Source organism: Falco biarmicus, chromosome 7, assembly GCF_023638135.1.
Source record: "Falco biarmicus isolate bFalBia1 chromosome 7, bFalBia1.pri, whole genome shotgun sequence".
Lineage (NCBI taxonomy): Eukaryota > Metazoa > Chordata > Aves > Falconiformes > Falconidae > Falco > Falco biarmicus.
In genome coordinates, this window is record NC_079294.1 from 3,388,884 (window position 1) to 3,403,035 (window position 14,152).

The following is a 14,152-nucleotide window of genomic DNA, read 5'->3' on the forward strand; positions in this document are numbered from 1 at the left end:
TTGTTAGTCTTACCATATGCTGCTGAACAATAAAGCTTTACTACAGGTGACAACACTAACAAGGGTTAGTGATGCAAAGAAATAATAGGTTCTTGCAGATAATGGAAAGACAGTAAAAGTTTCCCCTACTCATTTCTAAGGTTAAGAGTATCAGGAAATAGAACTGAGATTTTGCAGTTATAATTGCTGCTGGGACACAATTCTACACTTTCAAACTGTAAGAAGATGTAGTTTAACATCTCTGTATGGATAACAGGGGAAAAAAAAAAAAAAGGAAAGCACGGGTGGTGTCCAGCCTAATATCAGCAATTTAATGAAAATATGACAAATATATGTATTTGAACAGCGAGGCAATGGGCAATCCCTGATACAAAAAGATGATGTAATCTGAATACAGAGTGAGGACTCAGCAGTAGAGTAGAAACAAAGAGAGTAGTTGAAAGGTGAAGAGGTATTACCCAATAAAAGTTCTTAATACAGATTTGAGGACAGGAGAAGAAAACAATTGATAAAGGCCTTATGGGGGGAAAAAATTATTAAATAGGGGATCTACCAAAGTAGGAGGGACCTTAATGAGAGCTAAAGGTGCGGAGATGGCATTCGTGCTTGAAACATCTCAAACTATTTCTGTGTTATCTTTGTCTACAGAAAATGACAATAATAAGTAATATATCTAAAATGGTTAGTGTTCAGAGATGGAAGATAATTTGCATAGATCAGATAATAAGCCTATTTGTCTCAATAAAGCAGTCACAGGAATGGTAATCAGATGTTTATGTAACATCTTAAAGGCAGCTAAGAAATCCACATGATGGACAGATTCATCTTGTGGAAGTCACCAGATTACTCTGCTGTGCCTCAGAAACAGGAACATCTGAGGCCTCCACAAAGTTATTATGTCAGTTAATTTATAATACCACGGAAGACTGAGTAATTTGAAATAACTGTAGGCATTACATAACTTCCTCATGGTAATAGATTGTGTGAAGAGAAACACAGTAGAACAAGGGACTTAACCTTTCTGATGACATTTTCCTGCTGTCCAGTCTGCAATGACAAGTGTAGGCCAAAATGAGTAACCTCCAGATGTCTGTGAAGTCAATGGGACTGAAAATCAACACCAAGATACTTAAGACTGTGAAAACCAATATGTAGTGAAGAACACTAATAATAATTTCTGAGGCTGACCAAAAACTGTTTACCATTTTAGGAACTAGAGCAGAATAGTGAGCGTAACTGAGAGTGGAGATAGATATTGGAACCATACGTACGAAAATGAGACATGCCATTGTAACCCTGATGCTGATCAGGAAATGCAGCAGCCTTGTCCTGCAAACCAATCCCTATGAGTTAACTCCAGTGTAAAGGCTTTCCAGGCATATCTAAACATAATCTGGAGACTTACCAAGACATGCTGTTTGGTAAGCTTTATGAACAGCTGCCATAGAAGAATCTGTAATATCTGACATACAGAAAAATACTTGCATTATGAGCTGTGCAGAAGGACATGTCAGATATCGACTTGGCTAGAATTAAATGGAATGGAGAGATGGCTAATAGGGAGGGAATACACAAATAACATTGGCAAGCAGTTGGCTGGAATGCTTGAGGTGAGACACGTGGGAGTAGGGCAAAGACGTTTTCAGAACGTACAGCCAGTGACAAGGTTAAGATCTATTAGAACGGCGCAGGAGGAACTGGGAGCTACTGCACAAGACCATCTGAAATGTGAGGCAGTAGAGAAGGCTCTGTATTTCAGATGGAAAAACAAGATTTAGTAGATGAATGTCAGAGTGCTTCAGTTTTAGGAACAGGGAGCACTCTTGAAGAAATGATGGCTTTGGGGTTCCAGAGGTTCACAGGGCTTGTGCAGCGTGCTGCTTGCCTGCTTATTGCCCCTAAATCCATGAAGCTGCTGTCTAATGTCTTGACAGTTTCCCCAAGTGTTCCAGTTACAGGGATTACCTACTCAGTTTGCTTTTTATAGGGTCACAGTTTTCAGCATTGGTTTTCTGTCACCACTGACTGCTGAACCATTTTTCCTTATCCTTGTGCACGAGTATGGCAGAGAATAGAGGTAGGAGAACAAGGTGAATTCTGAAGAAAATAACTTTCTGCAGTCTTGCATTTCAGCTCAAGTTTTTGCAGGTCTTTCTCGCATTGGTAACATAACTGTCACTTTGCTGATGGGAAGTGCAGAAGAACGTCTGGCCTGAGTGTTTTAGCTCTTTCACCCTATTTTAGAGGGGAAAAACTGTGAAGCCATGTCTGCTTATATAGTTGAGGTGAAACCGTTTGGGTTATGTAAATAGTTGGTTTGTTGCAGGAGATGTGCTTGCCCAGAAGGTGGGGAGCTGTGAAATGGGAGACTTGATCTTTATATCCGTGTGTTTGGGAGAGAGGGTTTGAGTGAGGGTATCGGTTATTGTAAGAAATGGGACAGTCAGCTGTAAACACCATGCTTCCCTCATGTGTTGGGTTTATTTTTATTTTTTTTTCCCTTGGTATTGTTTGTTTTGGTAGAAAATCCCCCCCTGAAGCGGAAGAAGGGCCCAGCCCCTAAGATGCTGGGAAATGAAGTGTGCAGCGTGTGTGGGGACAAGGCCTCCGGCTTCCACTACAACGTGCTGAGCTGTGAAGGCTGCAAGGGCTTCTTCCGCCGCAGCGTCATCAAGGGTGCACAGTACGTCTGCAAGAACGGCGGCAAGTGCGAGATGGACATGTACATGCGCCGCAAGTGTCAGGAGTGCCGGCTGCGCAAGTGCCAGGAGGCGGGCATGCGGGAGCAGTGTGAGTGCAGGAAACGGTGCTGGTGGGACAGGAGGTGTGCTGGGGGCAGGCTGGGGACCGATGGCTGTAAGGGGGGTGGGGGTGCTTGGGGGTCACACGTGAGCTGTGCAGGCTGCATGCTGGAATGTGTGTGGGAGTCACCGAGAGTTTAGCGGGGATCACGTGGAGAGGTGAGGCTGTTAGTGGAACACCACTGGTCTGCTGTGAGCCCCAGCCCTGCTGTATTCCGTGTAAGAGCTCGTGGAACATAACACAAGAGGAAAGAATCACAACTAAGAGTTATGCATTCCGCAGTATGCCGTCAACTGTATCGATAAACTTGAGCTTCTGTCTGTCTTGTGATCGGGACTGCAAGGTGGGGCACCGTGCTCCTTGAACAGCAGAGCGACGGGCACTTTTCCTTTGCCTCACATTGGGAGATTGTGACAGAGGTCAAGGGCAGCACCGCAGTACTGCAGCTGTGTTGCTGTGTTTGTGCAGACCCAATCTCATTGTTCCCTGTAGTGAAACATTTTTTTTTTTTCTTTTTCCCCTCCCCTTACATAAGCCATAAGGCTGCTGTTTCTGAGTGTTCAACAACGTTCCTCCTCACACATTGGGAACAGCCCTCCACAGCCAAGGCATCCAGGTTTCATCCCTTTGCTGGCCCAGATCAATCAAACGGATGCTCAGTTAATGTTTAATCTGTGTGAATCTCCTTTTCTGACATCCAGCACTCGGAGAGGAACAGAGTGTATTGCAGAAACATTCTATGAAAATACTTCTGCAAAAAACAAAGTCCCACTGAGCTGCACCAAGGAAACACGCTATTCATTTTTTCTCAACATGAAACATGGCACACCTAACATACATAATCAGTATCTTTTTCACACTGGTTTGTAGCAGCATTATGTATGCTGTCTTTGCTCCATTTCCCCCTGCTTCCAGGAGGAACAAAACAGATGTATTTGAAAAGCTATGTAGTAAGGCTGCCTGTCCACCTTGCTACTCTTTTGTTGCAGACAGGTACCAGGGAGCATCACTGTTTTTCTGCATTTACTCATTGTCTTATGTTGAAGACAGCTCAGGAAAATCAGGCCAAAAGAAATTTTTGGGTTGTTATGAGCAAGTGCTTGGCAGTTCTTGTCAATGCTGTAATCTCCTGTCGTGGTTTAACCCCATCTGGTAATTAAGTACCACGCAGCCACTCGCTCACTCCCCCCTCACCCCAAGGGATGGGGAGGAGAGTTGGAAAGGAATGTAAAACTCCAGGGTTGAGATAAGAACAATTTAATAATTGAAACAGAGTAAGAATGAAAGAACAGTAATAACAATGATGACAGTAACAGTTGTAATGAAAAGGGGAAGGGAAAGAATAACATCAGGGGGAAAGGAAGAAAGGAACACGTGGTGCACAGTGCAACTGGTCACTGCCCACTGACTGATACCCAGCCAGTCCCCGAGCAATGACCTGCCTGCCCTGGCCATCCCACTGGGTATATATACCAGGCACGGCGTCCCATGGTATGGAATACCTCTTTGGCTAGTTCGGGTCAGCTGCGCTGGCTGTGTCCCCTCCCATTCCTTGTGCCCCTCCAGCCTTTTTGCTAGCAAGGCCTGAGGAACTGAAAAGTCTCACATCAAAGCCATAGCACAGTGCCGCACTAGCTCCTAAGAAGGTAAGTCCATCCCAGCTGAAACCAGGACATCTCCACTGCAAATTTGTCTTGTTAATCTTAACAAAAATTGAGGGCTTTTTTTCTCTAGCTGTTTCACTTGGAAGGTCATTCCAGAACTTCCCTCTATTAATTGTTAGAAAAATTCTTCTAATTCCCAGACTGAAGTTATTCATGGGCAGTTTATTGTTCTTAAGCCAGTGTGAACCATGAGGTTAAATAGTTCCTTCATGGAAAACCAAGTAACTTGGATTGCTTTGAATTTAGCATGGTGTAGAGGCTTGCACATAGGCAGTTTTCCAGATTCAGTAATATCTGGTAACTTGTTACTCTGCTATGAGTTCTTTGTACATCTGAGTCCCAAGGTGAGGGACTGTAATTCCTTGGATCAATTACTTCCCTTTTTAAGCACTGTGACTAGCATTCTCTAATCTTACACATTCCCCCTTAATTTGGTAATTGTATTTGAACATCCTTGCTGTTAGAGTTGCAATTTTTGCTTGTGTGTGTACCTGTGTGCACATCCTCCCTGTTGGAAGTTGGGGATAAAGGTTACTCTTAGTTTGAGTGTGCTGTGTTCTTCATCTTTTCCTTCAATCCCGTGGACTCTATATTTCAGAATGCTCTCTCACAGTAGTTCTCCATTTCTTGTCTTCATGTTTAACATGATTCTTTTAAGAACTGCAAGCATCTACTTGTTCAGCTTTGGGGCCTGCCTTCCTCTGTAGCAGCCAGGTTTCCTTGCTACCTGTGCTTAAAAAATGGCCAAAGAATCTTTCAGCACTTTAAAAATCTTGTTTGAAAAATCAAACTTGATTTTTTTCGTCTTTGTTCCTGAAGATACATTTGGAGTTTCTTTCCAGTCAGTCCCTTTTCTGCTTTTTGTTCGTTCATCACTGACTCGCAGGATGATTCTCTTGAAGATAATTTTGAATCCAGGTATGTCTGGTAGTTTCCTTGGTTAGTTGGTTGGTTGGTTGATGCAGCTTGCAGATAGTTTTTGCAGCTTTGACTTAAAAAGAGAACAAATCTCCTCTATGTCTGAATCAAGGAATTCTTCAGTTAATTTAGTTACACGCTGTTAACAGGTTTTTGCATTTAAATTAGCTAATGAGCAGTTGGCCCAATAAGATTTTTCACTACATGTGCCTCTGAGTTGTTTTATTCCTTACAATGTTACATCTAAATGGTACATCCTTTGACTTCATGACTGAAGGAAACTTCTAGCCCTACTCCTGAAGGACTTGTGGTGTTCAGTACGTTTTATACCGAGCTGTGCTTTTATTATCCATCTTGCCGTATGCTGCTGCTCTACAGTCTCCTGCAGATGGGCTCTGTAGAAAATTTTCCTTTTGCTCTTGAACTCCATCCAGTTCTCTGACCTGTCAAGAGGAAGATGAAATGATGCAAGCTGTTACTTTAGCAATATCGGCAAAAAAACACAATGGCAGGATAATATAAAATACAATGGACACACCATGGCATGTGAAGAGAGCACCTGTTGGAATCTGTTACAACATGACATTTTGGGGAATTGTTCAATGGGAAAGTCGCTGTTGTCTTTCTGAGATCTGCAGGGCATCATGAAGGGAGCTTCTGCCCTCTGTGAGCACTTTGCCTGACAGTATGATTAAAAGAAAGGCAATGGAACAACTTAAAGTGGGGAAAAGAGAGAGAAACAAACGATAAGTATTGCTGTCTGTTGTGTACACTCTGATATGCCAGATACAGGCAGCTGTGATCTCTGCCTCTCCATCCACAGCATGCTGCCCTGTGTTTTGGGTGGTTTCCAGTGTGCTCCTATGTCATGATTGATCTCTGGCTATTCCTGCTTTAGATGTTCTGTCTGAAGAGCAGATCCGACTGAAGAAACTGAAGAAGCAGGAAGATGATCAGGCTCGGACAGTTGTGGTGCGTCCAAATCCTCCGAATCCACCAAGCCCTTCCCACAAACTGACACCTGAACAGTTGAACATGATAAAAAAGCTTGTGGCCGCTCAACAGCAGTGCAACCAACGCTCATTCACAGACAGGCTCAAAGTGACGGTAAAAACTCTACCAGTGTACCCAAATTAAGAAAAAGTGAAGTTTGGGAAGTCGGGGTTGTGGATAAATCATTTGGGAGAACAGAGATACTTTAGCATTGCATTTGTGGGCTGAAGTTCTGTACAATAGCAGAATAGAAAGAATAGCCAAGGATGATGTTCCAATGTGTCTCATGCTTCTTTCTCTGTTCACTTCATCTTCTCATCTTTCTGCTCTGGCTCCATCTTTCAAATATATATAAGCTGTCTCTTCCCATTCCCACAGCCATGGCCCCAAGTTCCTGACCCTAATAACCGTGAAGCAAGGCAGCAGCGTTTTGCTCACTTCACAGAACTTGCAATTATCTCTGTGCAAGAGATTGTGGACTTTGCCAAGCAACTACCTGGCTTCCTGGAGCTCACCAGGGAAGATCAGATCGCTTTATTGAAGACATCTACCATAGAGGTGAGAGTTTGGCTTCACCACAGTACATAGTGGCAGAGATGAAAGAATTTGGAGTACCCACCTGGAGGACTGGTTCCATCCCGTTTTTTTTTGGGACGGCAGGCTGAAGGACCTCAGCTATGGGACCATTACTGCAGTGCCAGGCTATGCTGGCAAAGGGCCATGGAGGAGAATGAGGCAAGAGCCTCGGTAGTGGGAAAGCAGGTATTTCCCCCTTCCCAGAAGCAGGCACCACACAGGATGCAGCAGAATTTACCTTGGAATGTTTAAGCATTCTGAGAGAAACTGCTTGGAGGGGTTTTGTTTGTTGTTTGTTTTTTGTTTTCAGAGATGCTCTAACACTCAGTGAATGATCAATGTTACAATGGTCTTTCCTTTTTTCAAGTCAAGTACATATGTTTCTGGTTTCAGGTGATGCTGTTGGAGACATCTCGGCGCTACAATCCAGAGATTGAGAGCATCACATTTCTTAAGGACCTGAGCTATAATCGGGATGATTTTGCCAAAGCAGGTGGTGCATTAGATTGATGTTTCTTCCTTCCCCGTGTCTTGTGTTCTTTCCTCTTTTCCTTTTTAATGTGGACTGCTGGAAATAGTATGTGGGACCTTAAAGCTGAGGTCACAGGTGAGAGGTTTAGAACAGGACCAGACCAACAGCCCCACAAAACTTTTTTTGTTTTTAACATGTGATAGTAGCTCAGTTCTTATGTTTTGTTTTTTTTAGGTGTGAACTTGCTTTGGAAAATTAGAACTCTAACAACCTGATAAATCTAGCTGTAATAGTGCACTCTTGGGCTAGCAGCTGGTGTGAACTTCCTTGCTGGTAGAGATCTGATGTGGACATGCAGTCTTAGAGCTGTATCAGCTCACAACAAATCAAACCCTAGGCTTCTCTCCTTTGCGAGTATATCACTTGCTAATCTGGATACATGCTTTGAGTGATAACATTAGTGTGATTATGGTTGATACGAAGTCTATCCTGTGCAGTGAAGATCCCTGCAGGGTGCTTCAGATATGTCATCAGTTAGTATATGACAGCCTGTGATGATGGGATTTTGGAAGTCTGTTTTTCCAGGAGCAATGAGTGTCTGTATTTTCAGATGAAGTAACAAGAAGTGTGTATCTTCAGCATTTCTGAAAATGAGACTGGCTTTTCTTCATGTCATTTTTTGATTCCTTGGGTAGCTATTTAACCATTTATACTAGAGATGGCTTTTATAAAAACTTTCCTCTTTGGTGCTCTTCCTGGGTAGCCTTTTCTTCAGATTATTAGAAGGCAAAAATGAGGCACTCAGAAGATTCCCTTTATCTTGTTTGTCCTTCTCTGATGTGGTTGTACTGTAGGAAGTTAGAAACTTGGATGCTGTTTTGGGTGAAGGGACTAAAGTTTTCAGCATGATTGTATAGCACATAGCACAAAGACCTGATTTGACAGTGGCCTTTGTATGTTACGACAATAAATATCGGTGCATTTCTGCCTGACTGCATTTATCAGAGGGATTGGAAACCTAAGTCAGGCTCTGCCTCAGCTCTCCCAGCTTTTTGAGCTGAAGGAAATGGCATAGTTCAGACTCCTTGGAACTGCATATTTTCAGCTCAGATGGACTGCAGGTGAATCTGGACCATGGGCTTAAAGTTTCCTTTGAAAGCAAGAAGGCTGCTGGGTTTGAAGGAGGTGATGGTATGAGAACAGAAAGTACAGATGCGTTTGTGGGCTTCTGAGTTTTTGATGGGCTTGGCTGATGTCTTCTTCCTTTAGCTGTTGCCTAGTAATGTGCTGTGGGGCATTGAAGGCTCTAAGACAACCTACAAATAGCATCACTTTACAGTTAGAGCCTGACTCCTCAGCCACTGTTGTTGGTGCTCGCCTGTAGTGGTGGGACGTAAAGGGAGGTTTCAGCCGCACTTGGAACGTAACGTAAGGAGTTTGTCCTGCCTGCCTGCCCTCCCCCCTCCCTGGCGTACTGCAGTGGGTTTCTGGTAGCTTATTCTGTGGGAGGGAGGAAGAGAGAGGGAGAGCAGACAATTGCCATTGCCTCACCTTGTTCTCTTCTGTTGCAGGTCTGCAGTTCGAGTTCATTAACCCCATCTTTGAGTTCTCAAAGGGAATGAATGAGCTACAACTCAACGATGCTGAATATGCACTTTTAATCGCCATCAACATTTTCTCTGCAGGTAAATCCAGGGAGATCTGAAGAGCTGCAGCAGTGAGTCAGAGGGCAAAGAAAGTAGAGTTGAGGAAGGTCACAAGCTGAAGAGGAATAGTAGAGGCTGTATAGGGTCTAGTGATAAAGGGAGGATGTTACTACTTCTCCTTAGGGTATTCATTATATTCTGAATTTTCTAGTGCCACCTCCAGAGGAAATCTGATTCCCCACTGCTGGAAAAGTGTATAGAAAAATCAGCCAACATGTATCCTTTCTCACTTAGAAATTGCTGGTTTGGCATGTCTCTGGTATCTCCTCTGGTCACGCAACGTGAGTGACATCTACTGGTTAAGTGATGCTTGATCTCTTACTCTGGATGTGAGATCAGTACCACTCTGGGCCAGGACAAGGCTTTGCAAAGAAGCCATCTTTCGTCTTTACTTCTGTTTTCTGTCTTGTGACCTGAAAGATGAATTTTTAAATTTTTTTAAAAAAAATTTTTCTAACTGGCTTAGCTGCTGGAGAGACTTTCCCATTCCCTCCTGAATGGGTAGCTTCTCATCTTCACTGGGACGGGAATGTGAGACCACACACACTTACATAGTGCTATTTGGTCTCTCTAACCTTCCACCCCTACAGGAGTTGGATCAGACTCCCCACATGCAGTAGACATCACCGAGTAATAACAGCTACAGAAAACTGGCATAGTTGCTGCAGTCACAGATGGCTCTCCCAGCTGTGCTGGACGAATGCTAGATGAGGTTTTAGGGAGAGACCCTACTGAGGGACTGGGGTTAGGCAGGGATGTCGAGTCTAGTGAAGCTGCCTGCATCAATCCGCTTACTTCTAACCTGCCTTTTTGACAGACCGACCGAATGTGCAGGACCAGTCCCTGGTGGAGAGGCTGCAGCACACCTATGTGGAAGCCCTTCATTCTTACATTTGCATCAACAGACCAAATGTAAGTGCCTGACCAGAACATCTCCAACAATGATGTAAATTGATTTTAACGTGTTTATGCAGGCACAGTTCCTGCAGTACTGTCTGTACCGGGTCTCTTGGTGTCTGTACTGTCCTGCTCTTCCCTTCTGTGGCTGTTTGGTAGTAGCCGTAAAGGCAGGATTTGTGAGCTGTCACAGCCTGCTGCCCTGTATCATGTTCCATAGTTTAGCCAGCATGGAAAGTCTGGAGTTTTGGGACATGGTGTAGTACTAGAGTTCCTCCACACTGTTGCTTCCTGGAGAATGCCAGGTTTAGAGAAAGTGAGGATTGTTGTTACAATGCATCATCTGGTGTGGTAATTTTGTTTTGTTTGTTTTTTCAACAACATTTTAGTGTGAATTTATTAACCACCTGTCTGTCTGTCTGACTCTGCAGGACCGCCTGATGTTTCCACGGATGTTAATGAAGCTGGTCAGTCTTCGGACACTAAGTAGTGTCCACTCCGAACAGGTGTTTGCCCTTCGGCTGCAGGACAAGAAACTCCCACCCCTGCTTTCAGAAATCTGGGATGTGCATGAGTGACTGCATGCTCCCAGGGCACTGACGTACCGACATAAAGCCATCTCCCAGCCTTTGCTAACGAGAAGCCAGCCTCCCCTCTCCAGAGCACTGAACTCTGGGCTAGGCAGTGCAGGGAGTGATGAGCCTGGGGTTTCAGTGTTGTCATGAGACTGCGCAGGAGGCAGCTGGGGTAGATCAGGTGGGGGGGTTGGTTTCAGTGTAGTGCCCATACCCCAAAGGAGTAACATGAAACATCTGAAAACGGTAGAAATGAAGACCTTCCCCCCACACACATACACCTCTTTATTCAGAGTCTTTCTCTTCTCTAAGCATGTCCTGAGGGTTTGCTCGTTGATCCTCTCCTCTCTTGTTGATTATGAAAATGAATTTGCAGAAACTTGCCAAACTCTACTGAGAGTAACCCAGCTCAAAAGGCTTCTGCAGGGTCCCCAGTGTACCTGGATCTGAGGAGCTCAGGGAAGTCAATGTGGATGTTCTAGGGGTTTCACTGGGATTCCTGCAATTAAAATCTCTTATATGTGCTGCCCTTTACAACGATTGCAAGAGAAGTTAGCTGTTATTTCTTTATTATGAGACTTCATCTCTAGAGCTGCCCTTTCTTTCCGGCCCTCCTTTGGAAAAACAATTCCTGTAATGTGTAGTGCCCTTCATCTAACAGGGAGGCCCTCTGGGTAGGGAACATTTGTACATCAGAAAGATGTCAGGCATTAAGTAGTGGGTTTTTTTAATGTAACACATGGCAGTTTTATTTCATGGTGGTTCTCAGCCAGCTCACTTTACCTTTGATTTGCTAACAGCTGGAAAACTTTAGTTCAAAAGACATCAGGGCGTAGATTTTTATCTTTAGGGGTGGAATAGAGGAAAGATAGGTGGGAGGGACTGGTACCTAGGCAAGGTAGGTGTGGTGGAAGGCTCTTAAAAACTTCCAAGAATCTGGGGGATGTGGTATGTGTTCCAAGGTGGGTGTGAAGATGTGTCGGCCAAGAAGAAGAGGACACACTGCATTCAGTGAAATATGTGGGCATTGCGTAAGCTATGGGCTGCACAACTCTCAGATCATGGGCTGCAGGAATACTGGGTATAACCAGATCCACTTGCGTCTTCTTCCTTTTGCCAAAGTCTTTCCAAGGTACTTGCTCAAGGTTTTAGTGACAGTCATGGGATATGGAGGTCCCTTTTGTATGAGAAGTACCAACTGCTTTAGAAGGACACTTCCTTGGGTGTTGTATCCTTTCTTCACTTTGGGCACTGTGAAGTCCACACTGGATTTATGCCCCAAGTTCTTATATATCCACATCCGTAAGTATTCTAGGATTTACAGCAATATCTTGTCTGACAGAAGAGAAATATACTGTTGCAAAACATGTTCCTTATTTTCCAAGAAGCAGCATCTTATGGCTGATCTCAGAGATGTAACCTTAAGTATTCTGGTGGCTTGGTCTCATGAGTCTTCTCTGTCATAAGGGTCTATGTTTGCTTGCCCGGTGAGCATCCCAAGAGCCTAGGTTCACATGGCTCGATTTTTTTGTTTGTTTGTTTGTTTGTTATTTTTGGCTGTGTATCTGAGCGCTATGCCCGTGGTGAGGGTATCGTGTCCATTTTGCACTTGAGGTTGGTCCCCTGCCACTGGCCTTCACTCTGCACCTTTGTAAAGCACTTGTAACAATCTGTAAAATAATCTGTTGTTTTTTATAACTCATTGCAATTGCAAAAATTCTTGTTTAAATCTGTATTTTTAACTAATCTGTTTGAGAAATGTTAATGTTTATATAAAAGAATAAAGCCTAATATGGGATTTTGACATTCTCTGATGTGTTGTCATTAGACTGGAGGAGGGTGGAATGAGTCCTTGATGTAACAAGCTTAAAGCTAGTAAGAAAGCGAGTATGTAGGTTGGGGAGAAGTGGTGGGGAAGAAAAATAGCAGTGCAACCCCAGGCAGTTTATTTTGGCCTCTAGTAGGAGATTTTAGCTTGCTATGTACCTTGCTGTGTGCCAGAGCTGGCAAATAGGTTAAGTGGATTAAACGCATGTCATGAAGACCATGAATTATCCATACAAAACTCATTGTGATTTGTACAGCTACATTCAGAATTTAACCCTTTTATTCCATGTGCTCTGCTCCATTTTCTGCATGTTGTGGCTTGCTAGAATCGAAACAGGAGTCCAGTGTGCCCCTGGCAGTCGGGTTTCAGCAGGATTGTAGCTGATACCTGGATTGAACGCATGAGAAATGATGAGCATAGCAGAAGCAACAGGAGTAGCTGTCCATAGACGATACCTCCAAGGGAGAAGGGGGAAGCAGAGAGCTGTCCAGCATGAGCTGCTGCCGAAGCCTTGATGATCCCCTGCCACAGTGGGAAAGGAAAATAATTGTGGATTCAGCAGGGCTCCATGCCACAGGCTATCTGCTGAAGCCTCCGCATTACTGCAGAGTATAAAATTTAAATTGGAAATTACTAAACCAGAGGAAGAGGGAATAGGAATAGGCTTATAGGAGACTGCAGCAGGGTATGAGGTAGGGAGTAATGAGCAGAGCTCAAGAGCTCAAGCCAGCCCTCTGTGGATTAGAGGGTGGCTGGGCCCTACTCCAAGGATTTGCTAAAGAATGAGGCTGTCAATAGTCAGAAGAGGCAGTGGCAGTGAAGCTGCAGCTTCATTTTTAGCTTAGTTTTTGACATTTTTGAGCTGCATCTAATTTTTATTAATTTGAAGAGAAAAACTGCATGTGAATTTGAGGGATTTGCAAGGTACAACCCATGATGCTGCTGTTGATGGCAGTGGTGAAAATGGTGATTTCCCTGGCTTTGGCTTCTCCATCCCTTTTCATTATGTAATCAAATATAAGCTCCTTGTTTACATATTCACATTCTTTCTCTCTCTCTCTTTTTTTTTTTTTTTTTTTTTTTTTTTTAAAGTGCAAATCAGTACAGAATTAGGGTTTTTCTTTCACCAGCGGCAGCTTCCCAGGTTAGTCCAGGGAGCTGAAGGAAGCGGGTGTGGAGGAAGAACCTTCTCTGAGGTCACCGGCCCTTTGTACTTTTATATTTGGAAAACGCTACCTGGGCTTGAGACTCTGTCCTGCCGCTCCAGGTCTCTGTACTCTGTGTGCTTCAAATTAATTTCACTAGCTTGGCCGCTGGAAAAAGCACGGCAGGCTGGAACCACAGCCTGGGGAGGCACTCCCTCATGGCCGTAGCCTTACGCAACAGCTGTTTGCTCAGCGTCTATCCAGATCCACAGGGGGAGGAAGGAAAGATGGGTGTATTTTTGAAATCCCGTTTCCCTGCAATAGGTGTAGATGTGGAATATCGAATCAAGTATTTCACCATGGTTGTATTTCTGAAATCCCGTTTCCCTGCAATAGGTGTAGATGTGGAATATCGAATCAAGTATTTCACCATGGGTATATTTCTGAAATCCTGTTTCCCTGCAGTAGGTGAAGTATAGATGTGGAATATCGAATCAAGTATTTCACCATTTTGTGTAGTTTTTGTTTGTTTTTCCAAACCATCAGGATACTTGCAGTAGTTTTGGTTGCATTTGG

General features: G+C 43.9%; 1 protein-coding gene across 5 annotated transcripts in view; it reads left to right on the top strand.

Moving 5' to 3' along the window:
- NR1H3 (nuclear receptor subfamily 1 group H member 3) overlaps window positions 1-12,407 on the top strand; it is a 31,863-nt gene extending 19,456 nt beyond the window's left edge. For all 5 annotated transcript variants that reach the window (XM_056345304.1, XM_056345306.1, XM_056345303.1 and 2 more), the window contains 7 exons: window positions 2,524-2,790; window positions 6,283-6,491; window positions 6,756-6,935; window positions 7,347-7,446; window positions 8,997-9,110; window positions 9,949-10,043; window positions 10,460-12,407. In XM_056345304.1, the coding sequence (XP_056201279.1) occupies window positions 2,524-2,790; window positions 6,283-6,491; window positions 6,756-6,935; window positions 7,347-7,446; window positions 8,997-9,110; window positions 9,949-10,043; window positions 10,460-10,606 (1,112 nt within the window). In that variant the 3' untranslated portion in view covers window positions 10,607-12,407. The remainder of the gene's footprint in view (window positions 1-2,523; window positions 2,791-6,282; window positions 6,492-6,755; window positions 6,936-7,346; window positions 7,447-8,996; window positions 9,111-9,948; window positions 10,044-10,459) is intronic.
- The last annotated feature ends 1,745 nt before the right edge of the window (window positions 12,408-14,152 follow it).